General features: G+C 42.6%; 1 protein-coding gene across 1 annotated transcript in view; it reads right to left on the bottom strand.

Annotated features, from left to right (window-relative positions):
* Nucleotides 1–22165, bottom strand: part of ECT2L (epithelial cell transforming 2 like) — a 74365-nt gene extending 52200 nt beyond the window's left edge. Inside the window, exons 1-13 of the mRNA XM_040429224.1 lie at nucleotides 21850–22165; nucleotides 20846–20958; nucleotides 18958–19120; nucleotides 18060–18312; nucleotides 15214–15347; nucleotides 14251–14378; nucleotides 12571–12709; nucleotides 12332–12500; nucleotides 9156–9284; nucleotides 6627–6719; nucleotides 2203–2388; nucleotides 2016–2119; nucleotides 1816–1938 (exon numbers count right to left, since the gene is read on the bottom strand). Of these exons, the coding sequence (XP_040285158.1) occupies nucleotides 1816–1938; nucleotides 2016–2119; nucleotides 2203–2388; nucleotides 6627–6719; nucleotides 9156–9284; nucleotides 12332–12500; nucleotides 12571–12709; nucleotides 14251–14378; nucleotides 15214–15347; nucleotides 18060–18312; nucleotides 18958–19120; nucleotides 20846–20958; nucleotides 21850–22032 (1917 nt within the window). The 5' untranslated portion in view covers nucleotides 22033–22165. The remainder of the gene's footprint in view (nucleotides 1–1815; nucleotides 1939–2015; nucleotides 2120–2202; nucleotides 2389–6626; nucleotides 6720–9155; nucleotides 9285–12331; nucleotides 12501–12570; nucleotides 12710–14250; nucleotides 14379–15213; nucleotides 15348–18059; nucleotides 18313–18957; nucleotides 19121–20845; nucleotides 20959–21849) is intronic.
* Between the last annotated feature and the right edge of the window lie 1029 nt (nucleotides 22166–23194).

The raw sequence follows: 23194 nt of genomic DNA, 5'->3' as shown, positions 1-23194 counted from the left end.
CACACTATGTAACCTTGCCACTCTGTGGCCTCCTCATGCTGCTGCCAACTCACAACTATGTCTCTGGGCCACTATGTGGCCTCCTCATGCTGCTGCTGCCACCTCCACACTATGTCATTGTGCCACTCTGTGGTCTCCTCATGCTGCTGCCAACTCACAACTCTGTAATTGTGCCACTCTGTGGTCTCCTCATGCTACTGCCACTTCACCACTCTGTGGTCTCCTCATGCTGTTGCCAAATCACCACTCTGTGGTCTCCTCATGCTGCTGCCACATTACCACTCTGTGGTCTCCTCATGCTGCTGCCACATCACCTCTCTGTGGTCTCCTCATGCTACTGCCACATCAGCACTCTGTGGTCTTCTCATGCTGCTGCAATATCACTACTCTGTGGTCTCCTCATGCTGTTGCTACCTCAACACTATAGGCCACTCTGTGGTCTCCTCATGCTGTTGCCACCTCAACACTATGTCACTGGGCCACTCTGTGGTCTCCTCATGCTGCTGCTACCTCACCACTATGTCACTGGGCAACTCTGTGGTCCCCTCATGCTGCTTCCACCTCACCACTATGTCATTGGGCCACTCTGTGGACTTCTCATGCTGTTCTCACCGTCCCCACTCAATGACAGGGCCACTATTTTGCCTTTTTGGCCTGGTTGACATCATCATTTATTTGACCCTTCTGATCTGTCAGAAGGAAGGAAAAATGAGACGCAAAATGGATCCTGTCTGTATAGCAGCTGTAAGGCCTGTATGGTCCTATCAGAATTGGCTTATGATTTTGCAGCCAAAAGCAGCAGGAGTAGGTACAAAATACAGAAGACATGCAAATATTCCATTCATGTGTCATCTCTGTTTTGGATCCACTCCTGTTTTTTTGGGGGCTTTAGCAATACTGATGGATTACTGACCAAATGCTGACCGAGTGAAGGCGGATGCTCAACAGACAGGATCAGTTTTTTGGGGGTTATTGTTCTGACGGATCAGAAGAAGGGCAAAATAATCAGTGACGTCAACACAAACTTACTGCTGACACCCTCTCCACTCTGTTGGGGGGCTCTACTTTTATAAGCTTTTAATAGAACAGGGTCTGTAGACATCTATGTGGAATCTGCTGCCGGCGGTGTAAAAGGAGTGTGCATCTTCTTGGCGCTAGCATCGACCTGTAAGGCTGAGTTCATACTTGAGTTATTTGGTCAGTTTTGGCCCCATAACTGCCCAAATAATTGAAGTGTGCAGTAATTCTAAGAGCGACGCCTGTCATCTGTGTGTCATACTGACTCATAGTATTGTTTCACTACCACAGCAGACTCCCTATGTGTGTTACTGCAAGGCACAGTGTTCTACACCACTATACAGGCTCTCTGTAGCCAGGAAATATTTTTTTTTTTTACGGGATTTGCCACAAATAAATTCGGATCTAATCTTTTTGGAAAATTCGGCGAACTGGCCGAATCAAATTTTCTAGAAATTCGCTCATCTCTAATTTTGACATCACAAAGTGGTTTAAAGGGGTTGTCCAGGATTAGTAAAACATTGCTGTTTTCTTCCAAAAACTGCACCACACCTGTCCACAGCCTTTGTGTGGTATTGCAACTCTGTCCCATAGACTTCAATCGACCCAAGCTGCAAAATTAGACACAACCCCTAGACAGGGGTGCTGCTGTTTTTTGGAAGAAAGTAGCCATACTTTAAGACAGGTAGCATGTTACATCACAAATGTGTATCAAACTACTGTTACATCACACCATACACTGTTCTTGTACAGGGGTTCACAGTTGCTGGCCCTGGTAAACCATAATTGTCTTTTTACCTTCAAAAATGCTGACAGTGTATTATCTGTATTTCCCTCTGAAATCAGAAGCTGATGTCTGATCTCCTTGTTCTTGCTACATTTCCTTAAAAGACACATAGTAATGAACTCCAAAGGATGATCCTGTAATGAATGAAGAACATTAACAGACAATATCTGTAGCATAAAAAAATAATAGAGTGTGTTTTATTTTTACATACATTTTTCTCCTTGGCTAGTTCCACCAAAGCCTCAGTTATAGCCTCAGCAACCTCATAATTGGTCAGCACCTTTACCATGGGCATTGCATCATACATGAACTGCCCTGCATTGAAAGAAAGCATTGTGTTCATGATTCACAGGTCTTATGTCACCTAGAAAAGTACCTCATAGAAGCAAGCTGATTACCTATTATCCTCCCAGAGACATTCCTCTGGAGATCAGCTAGATACTTCTTCATTTGCTTCCTGACCACATGCAGCGCCTCCTCCATTACACCGGCCAGTCTGCACCAGGCTTGCAGTTTCACATCAGTGAAGTATGAAAAAGGAGCGGATCCACTTCTTGGGGGTGCCGGCAGCCATTCACTAAGAACTGATGATATGGATATCGGATTAATGTCAGCAGAACATAGCAGCATTACATTTTAGAGCTACGTATGGTCAGAGTTAATAGTTATTCTGTTTGTCTTTAATTATTGGTTTAATCTAAAGCAGAGATCATCATAGGGCAGGAGCCACATCAAATGAGTCAGAAGGAGTGTAGTCATAATGACTATTAAAAGGGAAAAGCATAATAAGGATATGGCCAAGCAATATGACTTTTACCCTAATGTTAACCAGTGCACAACAGTATCTGAAGCGGTCTATATGATTAGTCTTCAGGCACCCCATAATATGGGCTCAATGCCCAAGGGACACAACCAACCAAACATAGGATGTTAAAACTATATATATATATATATATATATATATATATATATATATATATATATATATAAGCAACACAAACAAATAAGCTACTTCTATAGTGGGAAAACAAACAATTTAAAGATCAATATGAAGTGGGAAAATGCATGACAGTTTGAAAATGCTAATTGTGTCCATAATAAGCAATGAATGTCCAGCTAAATCAATATCAATTTTAATGAAGAAGGATCATAGAATCAAAAAATGTCAAGCAGTATTGATCCCTTTAAAACATAACTTTTACTTTTTCACTTGACGCGACTGGTGTGATCTTCTTCTTGACCACGTCGTTCATGGATTATATAGGCAAGACCATTAGATCTTGGATTATATAGGCAAGACCATTAGAGAGGTCAGGCGGCGGATTTGTGAACATGTGAACGACGTGGTCAAGAAGAAGATCACACCAGTCGCGTCACATGTAATTGACGTCCATGGTGGTGATCCCAGTTGCCTGAGATTTTCGGTCCTTGAGGCCATCCCATTGTCACCTAGGGGTGGAGACTGGGACCGAAAAATTCTCCAGAAAGACTGCATCTGGATTCATCGCTTCAGATCCCAGGCACCACTCGGGATTAATGAAAGACTCACTTTTTCTTGTTTTCTATGATCTGCGGGGGTGGCTATGTGGGTGCTTTTCCCTTTATCCCTCTGATCAAGAATAGCGCTATTCGGTAATTTTATTAGAGCCAAGATGAAACAAATAGGATACACTTTGTATCCAGATATTGCACACTAAATATCTAAGGTGTCACCTATATCGTAGGTAGTACACCTAAGTGAAAATTATGGAAATGGACGTTTATTATTCTCACACCCAATCCCCCTGCCCTCTACCAACTGATCTTTGTAATATCATATTTATACACTAGATCGCCGCTGCAGGTCTATGCTGCTCATATACCAATGTATGATGTAGCCAGGCCTGTGGGGCCGCCTCCTATGACAGAGCACTCGATGCTTCCTGAATGGGACGGCTCACAGACCGGATGTGACGCGATTATGCGTTCCACGAGACCGGATGTGGCCGCTCTATGCGTTCCACACGACGTAGGCGGCGCACTGAGGCTCTACCTGATGTTCCTCGGACGGAAGTGATGTATTCCTTCACCGTAGGGACCGGTGGTAATCTGTGTGTGCGGCTCATGGACCGGTAATGACGCTGACTGTGGCGTCTGACTCCCGGAAATGACCCGCCTGACGTGTCAATTAGTGCCAAGTTTGAACAGCTGGTAAGAGGGTATTTAGGGAAACCAGAGTGAGTGTGAATAGTAGGAGGAACAGGACGTTACTGGGACGCAGCCTAAACGTAAGTAAGGACCATCTACTGGGAGCTGGTAAATGAACATCTTGGCATGGAATATGCCTCACATTATATGTAAAACTCTTTGCTTACAGCTTCTTGGGTGAAGTGCTGGCCCTTATCCTATTGGGCCCTTTAGCCTCCTGACTGCCTAGGACACTAAGTAAGTGCTGAGATGCAGGAGGATTTATTTTATATCTTATATTTAGCACCCAAACTTATAATGTCTCTATTTTTCACAGGTGGGACATATCAATTGGTCCCTTGGTCCTATGCCTATTATCGTCTGCGTCTCTGGTCCTGTGTCCTCCACTATATCTTAAGTATATTTGATTTATCTTATCATATATGACGGTTGGACCCTTGACCGTGAATGCCCCCTGATGAACCTAGTAATAGGGGAAACGCGTAGGGGTTTATGTTAACCAGCTTGGGAACGCACCGTTATGATGCCCTTGTGCTTGGTTTTTTAATGTCTATAGGAGACACGTATCTTCGTTCACCTATTTATAAACATAATCTGGTCTGATTCTATCCATTGGTGTCCTGTGGGTAATTTGTTACCTGGGACGCAGAGTATCACCCGTCAGCTCTTGGGGAGCTTTGTTAACTATTTATTATTTTTTGAGAGGAGGGTAAACGCAGGGCAGTCAGCCCAGGCATGAGGACAGGGAGTCTCCACCTCTAGGGGACGTCCCTGGGCTGAGGAACCAGTCAGGGTGAGCGTAGGGACAGGTCAGATATACCTACTGCTCCCCTTAGCTGCCCTGTGTTTACTCACCACCTAACTATTGTATCATAATAAGCAATGCCCTGATAAATTCAGGGAGCAATGTATAGGCTCATAGCCTGTACATGGCTACGAAGCCTATAGCCTATACATGGCTAACCGGGAACGAGTACACAAGTGAGGAGATATTATACATCAATATTTTATCAGTGGAGGACATTTGACTGATTATTTTTTCTGTGCCACTGGGTGCACTTATACAAGGATGGCCCACGAAAATGTAGCCCGCCTCCAGCGATAGTAGGACAAGATGAACGAGCAAGTGGATTTTTTTTCTTATTTACCCACAAGTCACAAAAGATGCTGAAAGTGGTCCCAGTTCACGTCTATGTATCTTTGGGCACGTCTGATTATGTTGGCTAATGCTGCTTGTTATGCTGCGGATGGTGTTTGTGATGTTCTCCTTGAGTTCATCCAAGGGATGTGGTTTGTTAGAGGACACTTTCTGTTTCAAATTTCCCCACAGATAAAAATGTCATGTGGACAAGTCTGGGGAAACGTGGTGGCCATAACCCTTGCTCACAGACTCAGTTTGCTCCTCCGTAAACAGTTCATGATCCTGTGCCAGTGAGTTCCGTGAGCGGGGGCATGTTGTCCCATCTTGTTGGAAAAAGCAGGACATTTTTTTCTTCTGGTGTTAGTTGGTTTCAAAACTGTTCAAAGATGTCCAGATAAATTGTGGTATTCACCGTTGATTTGAAGAAATTTGGGCTCACTATTCATGTTCCTGACACTGCGTACCAAACGCCAATTTTCTGGTCGTGAAGTGGTGTTTCATGAATCAAATGGGGACTTTCAGCAGACCAGTACCTCGTATTCTGGGAATTTACGTAACCTGATACATGAAAGCAAGCTTTGTCCATCATGAATTACAGCAATCATAGTCCGCAACGAAGTCCAGTAATTTACGTGTTTAGCTTTGTCAGAGTCTTTCAGTTCCTGCACACACGTTATTCGGCATGGTTTTAGGTTCAGTTTCCTGGAGGGACACTGAAGCTAGAACTGATCCCGTGGATTTCTGTGGGATTTTTCATATTCATCTGGTGCATTAGTTGTGATGTCAGATGTCAACTAACGCCAGACAGGAAAACGCTGCATGCTGTAATTTTCTCTCCAGTGCTATCAGTCTATAGATGCTAGACATGTAACATTTGTGTCTGACGCCACAAGAAAACAACTGGCTGGACACAACTGATACAAGAAAGTAACCGCCGCCAATATCTTCTGCCTAATAGTAAATCTGTCTTAGTTGTCTATAGCAACCAATCAGAGCCCAGCTTTCACTTTCTCAGAGCCCTGTGGGAACGGAAAGCTGAGCTCTGATTGCTTTATTATTCAGTTTGATAAAAGTGGCCTATTGTGTCAGAAAGATGGTGTTTGCAGCGAATAGTGATTGTAGAAGGCTATGTGCAAAGCAGATCGATTAAGGAAAAGCAAGAGACCTTTGCTGACAAGTAACCAGGAACAAAACCACCAGTTAAACGTTGTATTTAGAGTCTGAAATGGCATCAAACTGGCTCTGTTGCAAACATGAAGATCCCGAGGCCTCGATCCATCAGGATGGCTGAAGTTGTGCGTGAAATTCAGCAGCGGATTGCAAATAGCCTCCAGAAATCAGCTAGATGGTCTTAGCAAGTTGGTGTATCACGAAAGACTTGTCAGCGAGTGACCCTGATCACTGAATATATGTCAAGGAGCCCTAATTCTGCTACAGTGGTCATGATTTTAGAGTAACAATAATAATAATTGAAAGTTTCAGCCCTAAACTTACGATGATGGAAGGACCCTGTGGCAATCCCAGTTGGGGAACAAAATGGGACCCCAGCGATCTGAGAAAGACGTCCTAGCATTTCCATTCCAGTTTCTGTAATAGAACATGTAAAACATGAGAGCAGGCTACACTCTGTACACGTGGAATGGTTAACTGTAGAGTACCAGAGAATGTGGAAGAATTCACGAAAAGTGGAGTCAAAATCTTATATACTGCTGTCATTTCTCATGTGGAAAGCGATAGTGAGATGGAACATAACATATACCAAAATCTGAGGAAATAAAATATACATCAAACCCTTAAAGGGGTATTCCAGGATTTTACAATCGATCGCCATCCCTCAGGATAAGCCATCATGAAATGATCAGAGGGGGTCCAACATCCTTTATTCCTGCCGATCAGCTGTTTCAGAGAAGCTCCAGAGTTGGGAAGGTGGTGATAGAATGACACAGCTATGTCCATTGTGCTCTGAAAGATGCTTGTAACTGCAGCACTGCTCTAATTCACTTAGGGTACTTTTACACTAGCGTTATTCTTTTCCGGTATTGAGTTCCATCACAGGGGCTCAATACCAGAAAAAAAACGCTACAGTTTTATCCCCATGCATTCTGAATGGAGAGCATTCCGTTCAGTATCCATCAGGATGTCTTCAGTTCAGTCCCTCTTACGGTATTTTCTCCGGCCACAATTCTGGAACACTTGCCGGAATGCCGGCATTAATTTCCATTGAAATGTATTAATGCCAGATCCGGTACCAAGTGTTCGGGAAAACCGGATCTGGTTTTCTGGTCTGCGCATGCGAAAATAAATACCGGATCCACTTTTCTGGATGACACCGGAGAGATGGATCCGGAATTTGAATGCATTTGTCAGACAGATCCGTCTACAAATACCGGATCCATTTTCTGGATGCCACCGGAGAGACGGATCCAGAATTTTAATGCATTTGTCTACAAATGATATCCGTTTGCATACGGATTTCCATATCCGGCAGGCAGTTCCGGCAATGGAACTGCCTGCCGCATCCTCACAACACAGGTGGGAAAGTAGCCTTACATGGGAGCAGCTCTGTTGTTACCAGCTCTTTTCACTACACAACGGACCAAGCTATGAATGTCTGGTGCTAAAGTTACTCTGAAACAGCTAATCACTGGGATGCAGGGTGTTAGATCTCAGCTGATCAGAAATCAGTGACCTTTTCTGAGGATAGGCCATCAATATTAAAAATGTGTAATACCCCTTTAAGGACCAAGGCTAAAGAGGGCAGGATTTTTTTTTCATTATCTCATTTGGAGAGTCAAAACATTAGTTTTCCCTCTATAGAAGTATGGGGACTTGTTCTTTTTTTTTTTTTTTTCGAGTGGGGGTTGTCATATTTTTTTAATTAAACCATTTTGGGTTACGGTACATATAAATTACTCCTTAACTTTCATTATTTTTGTTTTGCTGTTGTTTTAAACTGACAATCTATTAGACTGTGCCTTTGTTAGGCAACCTTTGGTGCCCTAAGATTGCTCCAAGGGGCACTGATAGGATGCCCCTCCCCCTAAGAACCTAGAATACTGCAGTTTCTATTGACTGTGGCAACTACGAGGATAAAGTGCCAGGATCTCAGCTATCTTGGATCCTGGCTGTTGCAGGGGGATGTCGGCTGTAAATTACAGCTGGCATCCATTGCTGATAGCGTGGGCACATCTCCTTACTTGTCCCAGAAAAGTATATAGGATTTACTGTCCTATGCAACTAATATCTAAAAGATAAAAGTCAGCAGATACAAGTCAGGCACACCTGCTCAGTCAGGCTCGGACTGGCCCACAGGGGTACAGGTGAATCCCCCGGTGGGCCCCTGAGCAAGGTGGGCCCCTAGTCTCCCACCCCAAGCACAAGTGGCACATAACACATTAGATTTACTGTGCTACATACATATATTCAATGTACAGCACCTCAACCAGCCTATGTTCATATAAAAAAACTTGTTAAATTATTTATTATATTCGAATGTATGGTACGGTGGGCCCCCAAAATAAATTTTACTGGTGGGCCCTAGGTACCCCAGTCCGACACTGCTCCCAGTGGAGTACTCACTATGGAGTCAGACCATGCCACTGTTATGGGGCCTGTGGTAATAGGGGGTCTGATGCTGACATAAATATACTGCACCTTTCTGCAACTGCCATTGAGTTCAATAGTAACTGTATATATTCATATACGTGTGGCTGAAGGCACACAGGATTTACATCTGTAAGGAGGAGATTTATCAATAATTTGTCTAGTATAATTTCATTAAAGGGGTTGTCTCATCATGGACAATGGGGGCATATCGCTAGGATATGCCCCCATTGTCTTATAGGTGTGGGTCCCACCGCTGGGACCCACACCTATATCGAGAACAGAGCCCCGCAAGTGAAGGGGGGCGCACTGCGCATGCGCAGCCGCCCTCCATTCATTTTGAGGACAGGCCATCACTTGTAAAGGAGTTGACAACCCCTTTGATAATGACTAGAAATGATCCTATTAAATCTGTCATACCTGAAGCTGCTAGAGGAACAAATAGGTCAATATGGCCACCATCTTTCTCTGCTTTCACACAGCTCCCCAGTTTTTCCCAAAAGTCCCTAACGTCAGAACTCAGGATACTATGGGAAGTGATTCTTACACCTAGAAAATGGAAATCACATAGAAGTTATTAATTATATATCACTCACTCAGAGCACATTTATAATAAACAAAAGATTACATGATGGTATTGTAATAGGTAGAGCGGTCCTGTTCTGAGTAAACACAGCTATTTCTCTATGGTGCTGGGCACTCTCTGGAATAAAAGGAACCTCACAATTTATTATCAATAGGACATATAAACATATAGACAATTCATTTAATACCATTAAAACACCATAACATAAAATCCGGATAAATATAATAAAATATGAAATATAAAACTAAATTCCTATTAATCTAAAAAATATTTAGGAATAAGACCGCCTCTGATTATTCGGGGATAAAAAGTCTTTTAAATAAATGTTCCTCCAACTTTGAGTTTGGGTATACTGTAGAAATATTCTTTAGGGTATTGATAGCCCAAATATAACTTCTCCTCCGCAAATGAAATGAAATCTCAGATTTTCAATACAGTGATTTAGTTATGCGGCGTCCCGCTTTACTCACTGTTCAGTTGAAATGCTTTATTCCGCTGCTGTGCCGGTACTTTGAGTTCAGGGATATCACATATGAGTTTCGTTCCCCTCTCTGTCTTGTAGGCGCCGCTCTATCAGTAGAAGAGCCGGCGCTCGATGGTTAATGCAGGCTCCTTTTTTCTGCGCTGGACTTGATTTGTAGATGAGGGTGTGATACTCCTCAGAGAAATCCTTTTGGAGTGCGCATAAGGTCTTCAGTGAGACACAGTAGATCCGGGTATCTATGATACTTTAGCACGGAAAGTCAATGTCCATCAGGGGGGATCCTAGCACCAAACGCGTTTCGGGGTCTGTTATCACCCCTTCCTCAGTGGTGATAACAGACCCCGAAACGCGTTTGGTGCTAGGATCCCCCCTGATGGACATTGACTTTCCGTGCTAAAGTATCATAGATACCCGGATCTACTGTGTCTCACTGCAGACCTTATGCGCACTCCAAAAGGATTTCTCTGAGGAGTATCACACCCTCATCTACAAATCAAGTCCAGCGCAGAAAAAAGGAGCCTGCATTAACCATCGAGCGCCGGCTCTTCTACTGATAGAGCGGCGCCTACAAGACAGAGAGGGGAACGAAACTCATATGTGATATCCCTGAACTCAAAGTACCGGCACAGCAGCGGAATAAAGCATTTCAACTGAACAGTGAGTAAAGCGGGACGCCGCATAACTAAATCACTGTATTGAAAATCTGAGATTTCATTTCATTTGCGGAGGAGAAGTTATATTTGGGCTATCAATACCCTAAAGAATATTTCTACAGTATACCCAAACTCAAAGTTGGAGGAACATTTATTTAAAAGACTTTTTATCCCCGAATAATCAGAGGCGGTCTTATTCCTAAATATTTTTTAGATTAATAGGAATTTAGTTTTATATTTCATATTTTATTATATTTATCCGGATTTTATGTTATGGTGTTTTAATGGTATTAAATGAATTGTCTATATGTTTATATGTCCTATTGATAATAAATTGTGAGGTTCCTTTTATTCCAGAGAGTGCCCAGTATCTTTTTTCATTTGCACATTTTATCAAAGGAAGGGTGATTCCTTTTTACTGAGAGCACCTCTACCATAATCCGCTTTGAATCCAGTGCGTCACCTCTCTTTATCTATTTCTCTATGGTGTCACTGCTTTTAAAAAAAGAGTGGGATTTTTCATTGCTCAGTCTAATTGCTCATGCACACAAATTTTCTTATTTTCAAAATTTTCTTTCCGTGTCCGTTCCTTTTTTTATGTGGACCATATGCGGAACCATTCACTTCAAAGGGTAAAAAAAAAATATGGAAGTTACTCCGTGTGTATTCCGTTTACGTATTTCCGTTCCGCAAAAGAATTGAAAATAGAACATGTCCTATTATTGTCCGCATAACGGACAAGGATAGTACTGTTCTATGAAAAGCCGTCTGTGCCGTTCCCCAAAATACGGAATGCACACGGATGTCATCTGTATTTTTTGCGGACCGCAATGAGCCCTAAGGCCTCATTCACATTTCCGTTTTTCACTGACGTGTGCTGTTCGCATTTTCTGAGACAGCACGCATACCCGTTGATTTAAATGTGTCTGTTCACATCTCAGTATATTTTTTTTACTGACCATGGCTCAGTCGGCAGAAAAGCTGCTGGATTTTTAGCAACTTGCATGTTGCAGTATCTTTGGCTGTGCGACATCATGCAGCCAAAAACATTGTGTAGCTTAAGCCAGAGTGGAAAAACTGCAAAACCTGCTCTCAGAAGACTATGGTGAAAAAAAAGGGCCAATCGAAACCACTTACCCCCACACAATCGGGGGGAAAAGCCACTGCCAGATACCTCTCCTTGATGCTTATCCTTCCAAAACGAAAGGATTGAACATATCAAAATTCAACAACCATATTCATTTCTCCCCCAACATGTGACATCGGGGGAATGATGGAAGGTCCTAATAGAAGTTAGATGATCAGATGGTCCCACCAAAATCAGCGGGTTCAAGCCAACATAAATCTAATGACTATGGTCAGCTTTACAATTCTGCATATATTCTTTCACACCTCCATAGGTCAACTTGCATGTACGACTGGCCATTTATTGTAAAGATCTGCCTTCTAGAAAATTGTCATTGTCTGATTTGGCTATACATTTGGTTAAGAGGCACCTACAGCAAATGCTGGATCAAATGTTGAGAACAGCTGCGGTTTTAGGGTGTGTTCACATGTGTCAGATTTATTGCAGAAACTGAAAATCTGTTCCATTTATCTAAATACGTTTTTTTGAGGATTTTTTATTTATTTCTGCAAACCCCATTCAGATACAGTAAATGATGGTCACAGAAACCTCTGCAACAAATCTGATGCATATAGGGTGAATATACCCTTAACTCATCATGCGACTAATCATGTTTCCTTACACTACTACCTCCAAAACCCAAATCACTCAAATGTCTTCTGCACAATGCTCTCACTACTACTACTACTACATAATAATAATACCCTGAGTGATTTTTCAGTATCACAACATCTCACCAATCCTTACTCTGCAATAGATGTATCTGTTGAGAATCTCCGTCTGCAATAAGCCCAATGCTTTCAGCTGCTCGCCCATCCAGAGCTTTCTCCACACAGAAGAGCAGACTTTCAGGTGTCATCCCACAGTAGTCATAAACTATAGGTATCACGTTGGGTTTTACACTGTCCAGTAGGACCTGCAGGAACAAATGGCGATGAGCTTTCCAGAATTTAAAATGAGACAGGATAGATATCAAGTAGAAGTACCTCATATGCTGGTATATGGGATGATATCAACATAAGATAAAGTGGATTAGAGGAGCACGGCGCTGCGTACTGATAACGGAGTCTGTGGCACTGACCGTTCCATGTAGCTGGGTAGGTGTTAGATCCAGCTACATTTTGCCTGAAAAAGGAAGACATTTTATATACTGGATATGTGAGAAATCCTCATAATAATTACAGCCCTGTCCTACGTTCCATAAGCAGAACTGGGTTTCATGGGATTAATTCATATAATTTGTAGCATGGAAAGACATTTTACAAACCCAATTAAACCCATTCTCATTCCTATTAATTATCACCAATTGGGTTGACTTCTGTATTCTGTGCACCTCACATATTCTTATTAAATCTATCTATTGTATCTATCTAGCTATCATTTTTTATATTTACCTAGCATCTATCTACAGTGCATTCAGAAGGTCTTCAGACCCTTTCACTTTTTTCACATTTTGTTATGTTGGCCTTGTGCTAAAACTAAAAAAAAATATCAAGTTTTCCCCATCAATCTGCACTCAATACCCCATAATGAGAAAGTGAAACAGAATTTTGCATGGACATAAATATTCAGACCCTTTGCCATGATACTTGAAATTAAGTTCTGGGGTGCTCCCATTTCTTTTCATCGTCTTTGAGTTATTTCTACACGTTGATTGGAGTCCACCTGTGGTAAATTCAGTAGATTGGACATGATTTGGAAAGAGACACTCGTGTCTATACAAGATCTTACAGCTGACAATGCATATAAAAGAAAAATCAAGGAATGAGGAGGTAAGAACTGCCTGTGGAGTTCAGAGACAGGATTGTGCGGAGGCACAGATCTGGAGAAGGGCACAGCTAATGTCAGCTGCACTGAAAGTTCTCAAAAGGACAGTGGCCTCCATAATTCTTAAATGGAAGACATTTGGAACAACCAGGACTAGAGCCAGCATGCCCCACCAAACTAAGTAATCAAGATAGAAGGGCATTGGTAAGAGAGGTGACCAAGAACCCATTCTGGCTGAGCTCCAAAGATCCAGTGTGCAGATGGGAGAAACTTCCAGAAGGTCAACCATCACTGCGAGAACTCCACTAATCTGGGCTTTATGGCAAAGTGGCCAGAAAGAAGCCTCTCCTCAGTAAAAGACACATAGTAAAAAATAGTACTTAAAGGACTCTCAGACTTTAAGAAACAAGATTCTCTGGTCTGATGAAACCAAGATTCAACTTTTTGGCCTCAGGTCTAAGCATCATGTCTGGAGGAAACCAGGCACTGCTTATCACCTGCCCAATACCATCCCTACAGTGAAGCATGGTGGTGGTAGGATATGCTGTAGGAATGTTTTTAGTGGCTGGGACAGGGAGACTGGTCAGAGTTGAGGGACAGCTAAATGGCACAAAGTACAGAGATATTCTTAATTAAAACCTTATTCAGCATGCTCTGGACTGCAGACTGGGCTGAAGGTTCTCCTTCCAAGAGGACAATGACCCCAAGAACACAGCCAAAACAACACTGAGGTGGCTTTAGGAAAGCTCTGAAAAAAAATTGAACTTTTATTTTATTTTAAAGCAAGGCCGCAACTTAACAAAAAAGTGAAAGGGTCTATCTAATCTCATATCTATCTATCTATCTATCTATCTATCTAACTAACATCACTGGAAAGAATGCAGTCATACAGAATGTACCTTTTAGGCAATGAGTTTATGGACTGCTCTACAAGTTTCTTTTCCAGAGCTAATGTGAAGCTGGGAGTGTGGCTATCTTCTTCCTTCATCCGACTTGTAAGAGCTTTTTCAGAGCCTTTGTCTTGATCCTATAATATTTACAAGTAACACATTTACCAAAGATTATGGGCTACATTTATTATTTGAGGTTGTTTTTGTTTCTGTTTAAAGTATGTCTTAAGGCTGTGTGTGTCTGCACCAATTTTATGAAATAGTACACCTCAGTTATTTGATCAGTTATTTCAATCAGTTTTTGTGAGCCAAAACCAGGTGTGGAGGCTACACAGAGATAAGATATAATGAAAAGATCTGCAACTGTTCTGTGTTTTTAATCCGTATCTGGTTTTGGCTCACAATAACTGATCAAATAACTGACGTGTGAACAAGGCCTTAATAATATATTTGGCGTGAGTGCAATGTTGTTTACACCTTTACTTTTGGAAAAAGTTGCACATGGTAAATGAGCCATAAGCCAGGTCTAATTTCTAGGTCTAGGTCACTTTGAAAAGTGGCAAGGAACACTAAATGTTGCAGAAAACGGAGCAATCGCCACAACTTGCGACATTTTTAAGCGAAAAAACTGATCTACCTGATTTGATAAATGTCCCCCTATATATTTAATCTGTTACCATGTATATAAAACATAGAAACTTCCATATATTTTATAGACCTTGAAGCCATAGATTCAAAGCAGGTGTACAAGGTGACTCTATATGGAACTCAAACATCTAAAGCTCAGTGTAGTGGTGGAAGAATTTTATTATGTTTCTATTCCATGACAGAAAGCAGATATTGTATAAATTATGAAGATTTGAAATACAAAGTATGTTTAAAAGTTCAATAATGCATATATTGATTGCATTTTATTTTCATACCACTGGACAACTCATTTATCCACGTAGACGCAACCCAATCTTCTCTCACCTTGATAAGCCAGAGAGCAGCCTGCAGAGCAGCCTGGTCAGTCATACTCATTAACGGAGTTGGTGTTAATCTGGATTTTATTGCTGATCTCCATGTTCCGCTCATCCAAGGAGGTCTGGTTTTAAAGAGCTCTCCTAAGAAAGAGTGTGTTTCATAGTGCTGAGTACATAAATCAGTATAAATGTTTTTACACTGTCCAACAAGATCCATATCTCTATGGTCCCGCTGGCTCTGCAGGTGATCACTTAATGTTCCAGGATTACTAGGGTCCAAATAAGAGTCACCCGCTACCAGTCTAGGGTCTATGAGATTATCTGAGTTTTGCTATACTAGGTCTAAATGTATCTTTATTACACCATTGGGTCTTGTTCAAGATTGTCTCTTAGCAGCCTTTCTTGCTTCAGTTTTTGAAAGGTAGGAACAGAGGTAAGCTACTAAACTAGCAGACACCAGGCCTTATGTACATAATGATAGGAGATGTGAAAAGGTTGCATGGCCAGGGTACTTTTCAGTTTGCATTATGATAACTATGTTTAGTCATTGAACTAGATGGGAACCATAGAAGTTTCATTAAACATGTACATGACATAATCTGCAGGAAATAATGGTGAAGCGTGTTTTAGTCCATCTGCCTTAGATACATCTGAATTATATCCCATTACTCCAGCCTAACGATGGCTGAAGGGTACTAGAGGTACTCAAGCATTATCCTGCTTATAAGTCCAGACTGAACCTTCACTAGTAATATACACAAGAGCCATAGTATGAAGCACACTATACAATTCTCTCATAAAAACAGATTTTGATAGTTAAAGTAATTACACATAGGCTCTTGCTTGATCAGAGTGAACTACTAACGTTGGCTATATGGGTATCTCATAGGCACATCTGTCTAGGCTGGCCTATCACATTCCCCAATCCAACTCTTCTATGGTCATCCCTTCTACATTTTTCCTTTGAATCCAATCCCTTAATCCAACAGTAACCGCCATACTCCCTGCATCCGAATGCACTTCATATCTGTACATACATATGTATATACATGGGGGCAGATTGGCCATAGACCCTACAGGGAAATTTCCTGCTGCGCTGATGTCCTGGGCGCCGTCTGAGCCCTCCTCACTTCAGCTGGCTGGGTACATAATCTAATGCTCTCAGAATTAATGCTGGGAGCATCAGGTACTCATGCACCTGGCAAGCACCCACAGGTGCCCTCCTGAATTGAACTGTATTTCCACTGCACTACAGTATGGCTGGCCCTGCCTACTTGTGGCTTGTGTTGTCCCTACCTACTTGTATTGCCCTGCCTTCTGTAAATTTGGACTTTCCTACAACATAGGGCCACTTTTTGTGTGCTGCTGTGGTAAAAGTATGTCATGAGTGGATAAATGGCACCATTGTGAATAAGCGACATGGAAACTGCAGAGCATCACGTGAATGTCGGCTACTAAGGTGCACACAAGTGGACTGATTGGCTACAGTGGAGCAGATCACCACCAAAATGAACTGGGGGGCTACTCAGCACAACAGTTCAGAGCACCCTACTGCATATGGGGCTCGGAAGCAGATGGATGGTCACTGTGCCTCTGCTAATAAAGTTGCCTTAGCAGAAAAGTCATCAATTTTCATGGCAGTATTGGAAATGGACCTCCATTTATTGGCAGTTGGTTGCCTCCTCTGATATTTTCTGCTTCATCAAACAGGCGTGTCAGGGGAGAAACATCAGAAAACAAACATCCTGCAACCATTGTTGGAGGAACACAAGCTGGTGGTAGCAGTGTTATGGCCTGGGGAATGTTTTCATGGAATTCTCTCTGCACTCTCCTCCATGTAGAAGGCACTCTCAACCAATCTGAGTATGAATCCATCCTTGCAGATCACGTACACCCAAATATGCTGATTGTCTTCCATGGGGTGGATGGGATCTTCCAGCAAGACAATGCGATATGTCACATGGCTAGAAAGATCCAATCTTGGTTGGAAGAGCATGACCAACACTTTATGAGCATGACCAGCTAATTCCCCAGACTTGAATTCAACTGAGTAGCTGTGGGACCACCTCAACAGTTGTGTTCGCTCTATCAATCCTCCTCCATGCACCCACAGGGAAAAGAGCCTATTGAGTGGCCACCCTTCCAGCCTCTCCCCACCTGGATAGGCTTCATTGACAGGTCTTGTCTTCAGCATTTCAGAGTGAAATCTAGTTATTTGTCATGTGGGAGCTTGCCAGTAATTCAAGCTGGTTGTTGTTAGGGCAGCATTGCTGTCAGCGGAAGACATTCAGTGGTGACTTTTTTATGTTACAGGCAAGCAAATGGATAGTGTAAGGGTGTGTATCAGAGCAAATATATGAAACAATAACTTATACTCCCCTCGACCATCCCCTGCTGTCCCAGCTGTCTCAACAAGGCAGGAAATATTTTTGAATGCCATTCACTGGCTGCAGAGACGACGCCCCGCAGCCAGTGAGTGGCTAAGCAGTAATCCCAGCCCTTTCCTGCCGTGTAAAGATGGGAACAGGAAGTGGAGTGGAGTGGGGAACTCTGCCTCGTCAGAATGACAATGGCAGGGGATGGGCGAGGTGAATATAAGTTCTGTGCACTCTAGGGGAAAGCTTTTTTTTTGTGCTGGAACACCCCTTTAATCAGTCCTACAGGTTAATGGCCCTGTATACAGCAGCCTATATCCCAGCTACCTGGATCTGCATGTATGACTTGAGACTGATATTATGATTAAACATTAATTCCTAGGTTTTGGGTGGAGATGTGGAATCAGTTAAGGTAGAATATCACTTCTTCCCAGTGATTCTACTAAAATATATATGTCTATAGTTACATGATGCTCACGTTTTTCCAGTGCCAGTCTTTCATGAAGCATCTTACGTAGCCACTTCTCCTGTACTTGTTCTTCATGCTCCTCTCTATTCTCCTTGCTCGTATTTAATGTACCATACGTTTCAGCGGCTTCCCTTGGTGTCAGATAATCTAGGCTGCATGCGCATGAAATATAATGTCTCTTCCATGCCCCATACTCATTGTCTGCGGGAGTATACGGCAAGAACCAGCCAAACTTTGTGCATTTTGGCATCCATAGACAATCCTGAGAAAACAAAGGAAAAGAAGCATTTCCATTCTTTTTAGCAGCAATAAAAGTAATCACTGGTTAGACTTTCCCATTAAGAGGTACAATTCTTATATATTACCAACAGTATGTATAGAATATATTCAAAATCATGGTACCTTATTACAGGTGAAATTCTTCAGAGCCTTTAAGTGAATTTCCACTTTTTATCATATTGATTTATTTCTTAATATATCTGTATAGGGGTCAGAGCTTTGCTTTTCTAATTCAAAGTATTCATTTACTAGAATAGATAAAAAATGTCAAATGCCGACTGCCTGCAGCCACCACTAGAGGGAGCACATGAGTTTATGGTCATTGGGTTTTGTGTACAACAGTATGCCGCTAGCTCCTAAACTCCATCTATTGGTGGCTGCAAGCAACCAGCATGATATTTTTATACTCATGTCTGTACAGTGTATCTGGAGGTCTGCATCTAAAAAACAAAACTCTGACCACTAATGTTAATGCTGCAAGGGTGACCCACGCTGTTCCATACAGGAGAAAAATTGTGGTCTGGCCCTCTCTAAGTGACCACAGATATATGATAATAGCAGTAATTATTCTATATTAGAATATGCCAGCCCTGAAAAGGAAGAGAATGTTTAGTATCTCATACCGTACCTGTTCTGAGAGAAATTTCCAATGCCAACTGACTTGTGCTGCAGAACACAGGTCGTGAGGATTGAGGAAAGACAAGATGTACAGAGAGAGAATCCTGGGTAACACTGTGGTAAAATCCACCTTGGTAACAGGAACTTCCTCAGAAAACCAGTCCTGTATAAATCTATGAGATAATGAATATTCTGTAGCTTACATGCTTTATTCATAATTATACAGTGACTGAAAGGGGTTGTCCAGGAATACAATTCGAACAGTTGCTGGCAGCCTGCCTTCGGTACTGAAAGGATCGTACTTACCAGCTCCCTGCTGTTTCGGTCCTCCGAGGTGCGTGGCTCCCGCGTCTCCATCTTCTGGTCCGGGGATTGTTTTCCTCTTCCCCAGCATGGTCTCTTGTGGACACATCACTGCTTAAGCCAGTAGATGGCTGAAGAGGATCAGGTGACCATACCAATCCCGAGGAGGACTGGAGCCGGGGGGAGCAGGTAAGTATGATCCTTTCAGTAGTGGAGATAGGCTGCCGGCAACTGTTAAATGTTTTTGGCCGGACATCACAAATTTGCCAGAACTGAGTCTGTAAATCTTTGCAGGAAAAGCCTGCCGGAGAGCTCATAACGCAAATGTAAAAGAGGCTTAAGGTGCAGTTACATGGCCTAAGAATCAGGCAGATTATCAGGAAAGGTCGTTCCCGACAATCTGGCCATGTAAATGTGCTACCAATCACCCGATGAACGAGCAAAACACTCGTTCATCAGGTGATCTTGCCGTTCATGCGGGCACCAACGATCATCATGGCTTCTGGGCAGCAGATCGTGCAGTTTAAAGCTCAGAAACCATGAGTCTGTATGAGGATGAGGGATCTCAATAGCGATCCCTCGTCCTCATACAGTGAAAGAGATCGCTGCATGTAAATGAGTGGGCTCCTTCACGGCTTAAAGGGCTTCTGTCACTCCACTAAAGTCTTTTTTTTTTTGGGCTACTTATAATCCCTATACTGCGATATAGCAATACATAATGTTATTAATCATTTTGGTTCAGTAGTTAATTAAAAAAACGGACTTTTATCATATGCAAATTACCTGTCTACCAGCAAGTAGGGCGGCTACTTGCTGGTAGCAGCCACATCCTCCTTTCATAAAGACGCCCCCTCCTCATGTAGATTGACAGGGCCAGCGAATGCGCTCATCCTCTGACTGGCCCTGTCTGCGTTTTAAATCTCGCGCCTTCGCCGTACCGGTCTTCAGTCGGCACAGGCGCACTGAGAGGAGGATGCTCGCTCGGCCGCTCCTTCCTCAATGCGCCTGCGCCAATGACGTCACATCTATACCCGGCGCAGGCGCATTGAGGATGGAGCGGCCGAGCGAGCGTCCTCCCCTCAGTGCGCCTGCGCAGACTGAAGACAGGTACGGCGCAGGCGCCAGATTTTGAATGCAGACAGGGCCAGCCAGAGAACGAGCGCATTCGCTGGCCCTGTCAATCAACATGAGGAGGGGGCGTCATTATGAAAGGAGGATGCGGCTGCTACCAGCAAGTAACCGCCCTACTTGCTGGTAGAGAGGTAATTTACATATTATAAAAGTAAGTTTTTTGAATTAACTACTGAACCAAAATGACTAATAACATTATGTATTCATATATCGCAGTATAGGGATTATAAGTAGCCAAAAAAAATAAAAAAGACTTTAGTGGAGTGAAGGAAGCCCTTTAAAGAGTGTATTCACAAATGGCACATATGATGCAGAAACAACTGACAATCCATTCCAATCATCTGAATGGGGTTGTGCATGGTTATCTGCCTGCCTCATTCACATGTACCGAAATGTCTACAACAAACCTGCAGCGTGGGAATATACCCTAAATGTGCCCCTATTAAGCCATACCCTTTGCTTACTTTAGTTGTGATCTGCTGCTCTTTGTTAAAATGGCATGTAGAAATTGTTTGCGCTGCTTATCTGTCCATAAATCATACCAGTGTCCTATTAGATTAACTCTTTCATGAAATAGCTGCAAATGAAAAAGATTAAAAGGAATGTTAACTTTCCCGCTATGATCAGAATTTATCACGATATGATGAGAAGGCACTTTTGGTTATCTGCTCACGACCTAAAAGCAGCAGACGGACGTTAAAGAGATATAATCTGAGCTACTGTTTAGCTAGCGCTCCACAAGGTGCCAGCAGTAGGATCAGGCAGGTAAAATCAACCTTATAGGGCCGCCGCCATGACTTCAAAGTCCAGAATGAGCAGGAATGTAAATGTATAAATTACAGGTTTTACTGAAACTGCTCAGCTCCTCCCGCTTTATAACACGCTACCTACAGCTCAGATACCATTTTCTGCCTGAAGGGTTAAAAAAAAAAAAAAATATGACACAATTCTAATACAAATTCTCTTCAGTTTCATACAAAATGTTTTGGTTGTTTTTTTAAATCACAATTGAAGAAGCAAATGAAAAAGCCAAATTAAGGAGGTTGTCACATGCAGACTACCCCTTTCTATATAGCATATAACCATACCATAATGACATAGTGGGGGCACATTCTACTGGCCAGAATGTAAATCTGCTAGCTAAAGACCGGCATGTAATACTACATTTCCCCTTATTGTCGCCCGAGTTTCCTGAAGCCAGATCTGTGCCATGCTGCCTTCAATAAACCCTGTTTGAGATGTAACACCTATCAGGACACTGACCAAAAGTACAAGAAAAATTGTGAATGTTAACATATCTTAAGGAAAAAAATAAGAACTGGTGCAAACCATAGAGGCAGCAGTACTGGTACTGTGTGGTCACCAGGCTTCCACCTACCCAATGTAGTGTCAAGGACCTATCCCACTGAGCTCATTCTTTATTGAGTAGATTATCCATGCTCCCAGGACTGATAACTACTCCATGTACCTGCTTGTTGGCAGACGTGCATGCCTTTGGTGTCCAGGCACTAAATCTTGTCTGGCTGCTCACAGGCTGATCGAGGTTTATGCTGTCTCTGATTGCCATCTCCGTCTCTCCACCCTGGAGCCCAAGACTTTCCAGCTGCCATTTCTTTACACTGTGTGGACTTTGTCTCCGAGGACTGGTCATAATTTCTCCTACAGACACAGTAATGTATGAAATGGTAAAGTGAAATTCAATTACAGTACATTGGTAGCATTACCTCTTAAAGGGAACCTGTCACCTGGATTTTGGGTATAGAGCTGAGGACATGGGCTGCTAGATCGCCGCTAGCACATCCGCAATACCCAGTCCCCAAATTCTAATTGTTTTTTTTTACACAATAAAAGCACACAGAGCTATGGGGACTGGGTATTGCGGATGTGCTAGCGGCCATCTAGCAACCCATGTCCTCAGCTCTATACATCAGATTATCAAAATTAGGGTTATTCACCTTAGAAAAAAGACGACTGAGGGGAGATCTAATAACCATGTATAAAAATATCAGGGGTCAGTATAGAGATCTATCCCATCATCTATTTATCCCCAGGACTGTAACTGTGATGAGGGGACATCCTCTGCGTCTGGAGGAAAGAAGGTTTGTACACAAACATACAAAAGGATTCTTTACGGTAAGAGCAGTGAGACTATGGAACTCTCTGCCTGAGGAGGTGGTGATGGTGAGTACAATAATGGAATTCAAGAGGGGCCTGGACGTATTTCTGGAGTGTAATAATATTACAGGCTATAGCTACTAGAGAGGGGTCGTTGATCCAGGAAGTTATTCTGATTGCCTGATTGGGGTCGGGAAGGAATTTTTTATTCCCCTAAAGTGAGGAAAATTGGCTTCTACCTCACAGGTTTTTTTTTTTTGCCTTCCTCTGGATCAACTTGCAGGATGACAGGCCGAACTGGATGGACAAATGTATTTTTTCGGCCTTATGTACTATGTTACTATGTTAAATCCCGGTGACAGGTTCCCTTTAAGGCCCCTTTTTATCGAAAGTGTATTAAAAAGTAGCACAGCTTTTTACTATGCCCCAGTATGTTTTGCACATATAATGCTACCTTCACCACATTTTCTTGGAGGGGCTTTTGTTTCACTCTAGCTCAGTTGTATTCATACATTTTCCTCTATGGTAGCACCTTCTGCTGTTTATTTTTCTGGTCCACCTTTTCTTGCATTTAGGCCTCTTTCACACTTGCGTTGTTGGGATCCGGCATGCACTTCCGTTGCCGGAGGTGCCTGCCGGATCCGGAAAAACGCAAGTGTACTGAAAGCATTTGAAGACGGAACCGTCTTCCAAATGCT

The sequence above is a fragment of the Bufo bufo genome, chromosome 4, assembly GCF_905171765.1.
Source record: "Bufo bufo chromosome 4, aBufBuf1.1, whole genome shotgun sequence".
Taxonomy (NCBI): Eukaryota; Metazoa; Chordata; class Amphibia; order Anura; family Bufonidae; genus Bufo; species Bufo bufo.
Note: the sequence above shows the minus strand (reverse complement) of the source record. Positions and strands in the feature narration are given on the sequence as shown.